This window comes from Orycteropus afer, unplaced genomic scaffold (genome assembly GCF_000298275.1).
Source record: "Orycteropus afer afer isolate SDZICR_OR568_19922 unplaced genomic scaffold, OryAfe1.0 scaffold00083, whole genome shotgun sequence".
Lineage (NCBI taxonomy): Eukaryota > Metazoa > Chordata > Mammalia > Tubulidentata > Orycteropodidae > Orycteropus > Orycteropus afer.
The window spans coordinates 9,813,724-9,822,193 of record NW_006921670.1 but is presented as its reverse complement, the minus strand read 5'-3'; the positions used below and the strand labels follow the sequence as shown (position 1 = coordinate 9,822,193).

General features: G+C 53.5%; 1 protein-coding gene across 1 annotated transcript in view; it reads right to left on the bottom strand.

The window, feature by feature from the left end:
- Positions 1 to 8,470, bottom strand: part of PARVB (parvin beta) — a 93,017-nt gene that overhangs the window by 43,644 nt on the left and 40,903 nt on the right. The window contains 3 exon segments of the mRNA XM_042781050.1: positions 2,788 to 2,928; positions 6,479 to 6,511; positions 7,777 to 7,793. Coding sequence (XP_042636984.1) covers positions 2,788 to 2,928; positions 6,479 to 6,511; positions 7,777 to 7,793 — 191 coding nt within the window.

The following is an 8,470-nucleotide window of genomic DNA, read 5'->3' as shown; positions in this document are numbered from 1 at the left end:
TGGTGGTTTGAACTGCTGACCTTCTGGTTGGCAGCCAAATGCCTGACCCACTGCACCACCAGAGCTACAGGCCCTAAGCCCGTATCAAAAAGAAAACAGAAGTACTGCATGTCCATGACACCTGAAGAGTTGGGATGGCCATTAAGAAGGGCCAGGAAAGTAATGATAAAGAACCTATCCAAGGTATTATGAAACCAAAACTGGAACCAAACTCACTGCTGTCAAGTGGATCTGACTCTTAGCGACCCCTCCTTGGGTTTCCAAGGTGGTGTCGGTACGGAAGTGGACTGCCCAACCTTCCTTCCAGGTAGTGGCTGGTGGGTTTGAACCTTCTGCTTTGGGCACTATGCCACCAGAGCTCCCACGAGCAAAGAAGAGTGAATAAAATCAAAGAAATAAGGAAACAATTAGTCCAAAGGACTGATGGATCATGCTTATCTCCGCTTCTACTACCCTGAGACCAGAAGAACTAAATGATGCCTGGCTCCCACCACCTACCAGTCTGATTGGTTCTGTTTGGGATCACAATAGAAAGTTCTGGACAAAGTGGGAGAAAACTGTGGAACAAAAGTTAAAGTCATAAAAAATGTCCGAATTACTTGTCAGATAGAAACTGGGAGAATCCTCAAGACTGTGGCCTTTATACACCTACCCCACCCCCAAGACATGGACTTCAAACATCCTTCAAGCCTGGAACTGAACTCACCCCTGTAGATTAACTTTCAGCCAAACAACAGATAGACCTATAAAGTGAACAGCAGCACAGGGAGGAACACACGCCTTACAGCAATCAACCTTATGAGACCAAAAGGGCAACATTTGTCCCCAAACAAAGCTCAGAAGGATGGAAGGGGCAGGAAAGGACCAATGGAAATGAGTAGCACAGGGACCAAGTGGGACGAGTACTTACACTGAGGGGATTGTGATCAATGACACAAAACAAAACATGTATAAATTGCTGAATGGAAAACTAGTTTGCTCTCTAGACTTCTTTCACCCCAACCACAATAAAAAGTTAAAGGGTAAAAAAAAAAAAAGAGTTGAGATGGCACGGACCACAGACAATGAGGAGTCTGTAAGCGTTCCCAGGTGGGCACAGTTCTCGTTTCTCAGAACCACGGAGATTCTCTCCCGCTGACCTAAGGTTACTTGTGTATTCACTGTTTTTTTTTTTTTTTTCCATTATGGAAAAAAATATATATATAACCAAACATTCAGCAACATTAACTACAGCCGCCACGCTGTGCAACCATCACCACCGCCCGTTTCCAAATTTCTCTATCACCCTGAATAGGTGCTCAATGCCCCCAGACAATGACGTCCCCCACTTTAAAAGCATAATGATTTTTAAAAGGAGTCAGTCCGGTGGTGAGAAGGAAAAGGAGTGAGCAGGTAGGAGGATGAACACAACACAGGGAAAGACCACGAAACACAGGTCATCAGACCACTTATCCACCAGAACAATGCCACATCATTGTAACGAAAGTCCTCCCTGCTGGGCAGTCAACTATACAATCCAGGAGGCTCTCCAGGGCAAGTGTGGCTTTGGGGATCCATAGAAGTGAACCCCTGGTCTGTCTCGGTCAGTCCTTGGTTCAGCCCATCTTCAGCACGCAGACCAAAGTGTGGTCCTTCGGGGCAGGGCTGGTGATTGGCAAAGCCCTCCATTCCCCACCACGGCCCTGATAACCAAGAGGTACATGTGGGGCTGTCCCAGGTCCCAGTGCCAAGAAACTGGAGGCCGAGAATCAAGATCCCTCCAAAGGTCCCACAGTCTGGGGTTCAGTTCACCAAACCAGAGCCCCCCAGCCAGCAGGGAAAACCAGGCACTAACTATCCTGCAAAGAGGATGGGAAGGTGGGGGTGACACCCTTTGGGGGCGCACGTTCCCACTTCTCTTAGTTTTAAGTCTTCCCCTTCTGGGTTCACTTCTTGGCTAGAAATACTGTGGTGGCATCTACTTGTAAAGCTGGCATGCACTGTGACACAGCCCAGTAGGCGGCATGAATCCATCCCAGACCCTACTTGGGTGGGTTCTCAGGACAACAGCTCATCTGGTATTGATGCCACTGGTATTTGGGGTCGGGTCCCCTCCAAGAACCCCACAAAGCATCTTCTGCCTTACATGCCATGGTGTGAATTGTGCCCTCTCAAAACGTATGTGGAACTCCTAACACCTGTAGCTGTGAATGTGACCTTGTCTGAAGGTACCACTATCAGTTGGGTTAACATGAGGTCACACTGGAGTAGGGTGGATCCTAGTCTGATCTGAATGGTGTCCTTACAGAAGAAGAGAAGAAACAAAAAGGCACAGAGGGAAGACAGCCATGTGACCATGAAGTGCCACTGTAGCTGCAAACCAAGGAACACCAGGGGCCACCAGCAGCTTGAAGAGGCAAAGAACGATCTTCCCTAGAGTCTCTGCAGGACACATGGCGTTGCGCTGGGACGTCCAGCCCCATAACTGTGAGATGATGCATTTCTGTTCTCGGAGGCCCCCCAGTCTGTGGGACTTGTTACAGTGGCCTCGTAGACCCATGTATACGCCAAATCCCCAACCTTCTGCGACAGCCTTCCTCGATCCACCCAACCAATCAGTCCTCTCTGCTCTGAGCCCCACGGGTGTGACTCACTCCCGCACCTCTGAGCCCCTGGAGTGGCAACCTTGGCTTACCCTCTTATACACTGCCTCCCACAGAGCCGGGAGGTGAAACAAACCCAAGACCAGATCTGACAATGAACAGCAATGCCACACACCAGCAGGACGGGGTCCCCACAGCTACTCACAGTCGACGTTCCACTGGAGGGCCCAGCCATGGGGCCGCAGCAGGTCGCCCACGGCCTCGAGAACCGTCCGCAGCTTCTGCTTCTGCCCGATTTCGGACTGAGTCACCTCAGCCACGTTCAGCCTACAGTCCGCCAGTTTCTCTGAGAAGACAAGGACGAGAGGAACAGACAGGTGTCAGAAAGCCGGAGGGACACGCGGCAGGGAGGCAAGCTGGCTGTGATGTGATCGTCCTGCGCCACCTGGGCCCCGGAGTGGAAAGGGGGAGTTCCGAGATGTCAGGTCAAGGAACTCAGCCGCCCGGTCCTTCATCTTCCTTAGACAGTGGTTCCAGGATGACAAAGGGAGGGACATTCAAGGCTGAAACTGCGGGTGTCCCACTTGGGAACATTCCACGCACCTGAAATGGAAAACGTAACTCAAAGACCAGTTGGGCAACAAGGAGGTCAGCCTGGCAGAGGCGGGGGGGGTGTTGAAACAGTGGGGAGTTGGGTTTGTGGGTTCCCAGATGGAAGAGGCCTTTGCTAAGGAAAACAAGGGTCTTAAAGGTGGCCTCCTGCCTCGTGCACAGAGAGGCCTCATTCTTGTTGCTCAAACATGCTGACACCATAATGAGAAGGAATAATAGTTGTTCACAGGGGCCCCGCGACGGCTGTAGTACCACGTGTGAGCACAGGAAGCAATCTAGAAAGGCCGGATAGGGCTGTCACATCCACTTGAGAATCACTTATGAAGCCTCCAGCCCAGCGGCCTGGGCTCCCGTAATCTCTGGAGCAGGGAGCCCTGTAGGTGACAGGAGACACCACGCGACACGCCACCCCACACCTGCTAGAGGGCAGTGGGGCTGCAGGCTCCCAGGGGTCCCTCCTGGCCATTCATTCTCTGACCTGGTCGTTTCCTGACCCATCTCCTCGGCAGAGCAGCTCAGGCGACAGGACAGAGAGGAACTGATGAGAGGGTGGCTACAGAGCCGACGCCCAGACGGGAGATGAGGAGGCAGGCAGACCCAGGCTGGCCGCAAATGGGGCTTCCGGCCCAGAAGTGACCCCAGCAAAGCTCTGTGTGAACGCTGTGTTGGAGGGGCCACCAAAGCTGACGTTCTCTCCCCAGGCCCCTCCCTCGCCATAATTAGAACAAAATGAGTATTTTAATATTCTCTTCAGGACAATCTATACGGGAATGTCTGCTGGGCTTTGGGTGTCCCTTCACGCATTCACTGTCTGCTGATGAAAGTTACTGAGCGCCCAGGATATGCCACGTACTGTTCCCGGAGCCAGGGTACCCTGTGGACGGGCACTGTTCCGGGTGCTGGGGTGCACCGTGGACAGAAGAGGGCCCTCGTGGGGAGCACGAGGAAAGGCACACAAACCCTTTCCACCCGGCAGAGTCTCAGCCCCGTGACCCCCGCGGGTCAGGAGAGCTGGGCCCCGTGGGGCTCTCAGGGGCTGATTTTTGAAAGCAGGTCCCCAGGCTTTCTTCCGAGGTGTCACAGGATGGACTTGAACCCCCAGCCTTTCAGTCGGTAGCTGAGCACCTAACTGGGCCCCCTCCGGGTCTCTAGTGGGAAGACACCAAAACAAACACACACAAAACTGTTTTGCTTGTCGATTGTGACTCTGTGTCGGAGCCAACCGGCTCCACTGGGCTCTCCTGGCTGTGAGCTTACAGAAGCAGAACGTCAGGCCTCTCTTTTCAGGCCACTGTGGGGGTTTGAACCGCCAGCCTTTTGATGGGCAGTCGAGCACGAATCCTTTGCACCACTCAGGGACAGCGAGAGACAGACGCACCTAAATGACCGCAGACCGGACGCGGGAGGGCGGCGGCACCGCACACCGCGTGCTGAAGGCAATGGGGAGGGCTCTGGTTCGCTCACGTTTATTTCCCTCCATCCTTGTCTAACGGGCCGGCTGGATGACCTGAAGCTAAAACAGAGGCTGTGGGGCTCACCGACCCAGAGCGCAGCAGACCAGGGGCCCCTGGGGAAGGAAGGAGTGACAGGGGTCCCAGAGAGCTGGCAGGTCCGAGAGCCTCGCCCACTGAGACAAGGATTCCAGCTCAGCCCTGCTGTTCACCTGCAGACTGTGACCCCGACATGCCCCTCAGGTGGAGGAGGTTTTGTTGTTGTTACGTGCCGTCGAGTCGGACCCGACTCATAGCAACCCCTCCTTGAGTTTCCAAGGCAGTATCACTACGGAAGTAGATTGCCCAACCTTCCTTCCAAGGCGTGGCTGGTGGATTTGAACCGCCAGCCTTCTGATTAGCAGCCAAGTGCCTTAGGCACTGCGCCACCAGAGCTCCTGGGTGGAGGAGGACTCAGGTGGAAAAGCAAGACCACCATGGGGCCGGCTGTGTCTGAGGGCTCTGGAACGCTGAGTCTTGCTTTTTTAATTTTTTATACGCAGTGGACCTTACCCCACTCATCACTGTCTACACATACAATTCCGTAATGTCGGTTAAGTCTTCGCCCCACGTCACCGTTCCTGCTGTCTCTCCACCGCTGACTCCCACCCACTGCGCTACGCTTTCATCTGTGGGTCAGAGTTACTGTCTCCAAGGTGATCTCCGCAGGTAATTCGTGCTCACAGCCAACGTGCTTCACCAATTTAGCGAAACAGCTGCTTTTCAAGATGACTCCAGGGGATCATTTTGGTTCATGGTTTGAAGATTTTCTCAGAGAGTGAAGAATGTAGCCAATGCTATTTGTACAGGTAGAAACTGATGGAAAGGGGTGGAAACGTGGAACAGAATTTCAAATTCTTAGAGAATCCAGGCTTAGTGGACCCACCCTTTGGTTCAGGATTCATGTACCGATTTGTGGGCAGGGTCTTGGTGCCTGTCCGTGTAGGAAGAAGAGGCCCTTGGATTAGACCTTCCTGAACAGCTCGGAGACATGCTGTGGCCAGGACCCTGTTTTACTAGCATGGAAAGGGGCAGAGGAAGGAGGGGATGGGGTGATTCCCAAGAGCGGGAGGCAAAGAGAGCTGACGGCCGAATGTTGGGCTATGGACTCTTAGCACACGAGCAGGGCCTGAGTTTTGCAATGAGAGGGTGAGTCTGTGAGTTCAAGCATACTCACAGCTGGTCCAGGCGCTGCCTCAAGACCCCAGCTGCTCACCCTCACTGTCCACGTACAGGCTACCTTGAGAGTAACCCCCCAAGGACAGAAGAGCTGTAGCTACAAAAGTCCTGCGAGATGGCAAGGACTCGGGCAGCTGCTCACCCAGTCTCCTCCCAAGGAGAGGAGTCCATCCTGGGTCCATGGGGATTCACCCTCAGCCACCTCCACATGGAGGTCCCTGCTCCGTCCACATCTCTTTCACACCCACCTCCTTGACACACCTTAGCCCCTATCTCTCCCAGAGGCTCCCGCCCCCCACGGCTGACCCTTCTCAGCCGGCCACCCAGGGCCCCCTACACATGCACAGAAATTGGCTTTGGCCTTGACATCCAGCCCAAATCTCCCGTTTGGATTTGGCTCTGCCTTTGGGAAGTCGAGCAGCCGAACACCTATGCCAATGTCATTCCTGGCACCCCTGGGTTGGGCTCACGTGGTCACGTGGTTTTACTATCACATCTTGTCAATGTAACAATATCAGTAATATGACCAGGCATGACGTGTTTGTGTTCTATTACTACCCTGATGTTCTCTTCCATTGTTCTTTTTTCAAAAAAGTGGTGTGTCCAAAACTTGACACACAAGAGATTTCAGAACTGCCTTATCAAGCACTTATTGGGAGATATGCAAATGGGATAGAATAGCAGCTTCTTTGTGGTAAAAAGGTTGCATGGGCCAAAGTCAGCCTCACAGTGTACTTGGCAGATGGCAAGACTGACGTAGCAGGACTCACAAGCCAGTGGCTCCAGGGCAAGTCTGCATCACTGGGCCAGCTGAAGAAGGAACCAAAACGACGTGAGCCCTGCTACCAGATCCCACCAGTCCGCTCCAGGGAAGGTGCTTATGCTGTACAAAGGCAAACAGGCAGAGACACAGATACAAACTCAGAGCCTGGCCTGTGGGCCTGAGAGCCGTTCCAGGGCTCCGTGGACACACTGCTAGATCTCGGGCTTCGGGGCACGACTGTCTCAAGTGCCGGGCTGAAGCCACAACCACACACAAAACCATCAGGAATAAAACACATGGAGTGAGCAGCACTCTTAGGTTTGCTCCTGAAAACACTGGAAGTATCTCCTTCGGGCAGCGGGCAAAGCAGCCATTCCAGGGACAAAAATCAAAGAGCATCACCGTGGTTTGGGCCAAAAATCCAACACAGAGTTACCATACGATGCAGCAATTCCGCTCCTAGCTAACTGCCCAAACTTGAACACAGAGACTCAAACCGACACTTGTGCGATCCCAGACATCCCATCCCCACGTTCTGTGCTGCTCCCAGGACCTCCCCACGCTCCGGATGCCATGAACCTGGCTGTCAGCCTTGAGCAACCATGACTCATCCAGAATCCTCCCTGATACCACCTCATGCCCCCTCATCCACCCAGTCTGCGCCCCGTCACCAGATGATGCTGTGACGTGTCCTGCCTGCTCACTCGACTCTGACCTCTGACCTCCTGCTCATCCATTCTCCACCAGCAGCCAAAGTGGCCTTTTAAAACTCGAACTCCAAGCACATCCACACCCTGCTCAAGCCTCCAACAGCCTCCTGTCATTTAGAATGAAAACCACCGTCCACCAGGGCAAGCCATGATCTGGCCCTGCCTCCACCTGGCCCCACAACTCTCTCCCTCCCTCACTGCCCTCCAGCCTTGCCAGCCCCGTTGCTGCTGCTCCAAGCGGAGTTTGCCTCGCTTCAGCCCTGGCCCGGAACGTTCCCCATGCTCACGGAGACTCCCCCAAGGGGCCTCTCTGACTGCACAGCCTCCCGGCCCTCTGGCCCCACTCAGCCTGTAACCCTCTCTGGTTTTCTTCCTATACCTGTCGGCCCTGAGCATGTCTCCTTAACTTTAGGTTGAACACTCCATAAATCTCCTCTAACCATCTTCCTCCTCTCTGCTGGAAGGTGTCCTGCAGAGGGCGAGACCCTCGTTCCTCTTGGTCCCTCTGTGTCTCCACGGTCTACATCCTGTCACGGAGCCATGACATAGGCTTAGATCAGTTTTCAAGTCAAACGCTGGTCTGTTGTTGTTGTTGTTGCTGCTAGGTGCCGTCGAGTCGTCTCTGACTCATAGCGACCCCACGCACAGCAGAACGAAACACCACCCGGTCCTGAGCCAGCTCCACGATCCCTGCTAAACTTGAGCCCACTGCTGCTGCCACTGTGTCAATCCATCTCGTTGAGGGCCTTCCCCTCTCTCATCGACCCTCCACCTTACCAAGCATGACATCCTTCTCCAGGGGATGGTCCCTTCTGACAACATGACCAAAGTAAGTGAGACGAAGTCTGGCCATTCTCGCCTCCAAGGAGCATTCCAGCTGCACTTCCTCCAGGACGGACCTGCTAGTTCTTTCAGCAGTCCACAGTCCTTTCAGCATTCTTCGCCAACACCACAACTCAAAAGCATCAATTCTTCTTCGGTCTTCCTTATTCATTGTCCAGCTCTCACATGCATAAGAGGCAACTGAAAATACCATGGCTTGTGTCAGGCACACCTTAGGCCTCAAGGAGACATTTTTGCTCCTCACCACTTGAGAGAGGTCCTTTGCAGCCGACTTGCCCAAGTGCTATACAT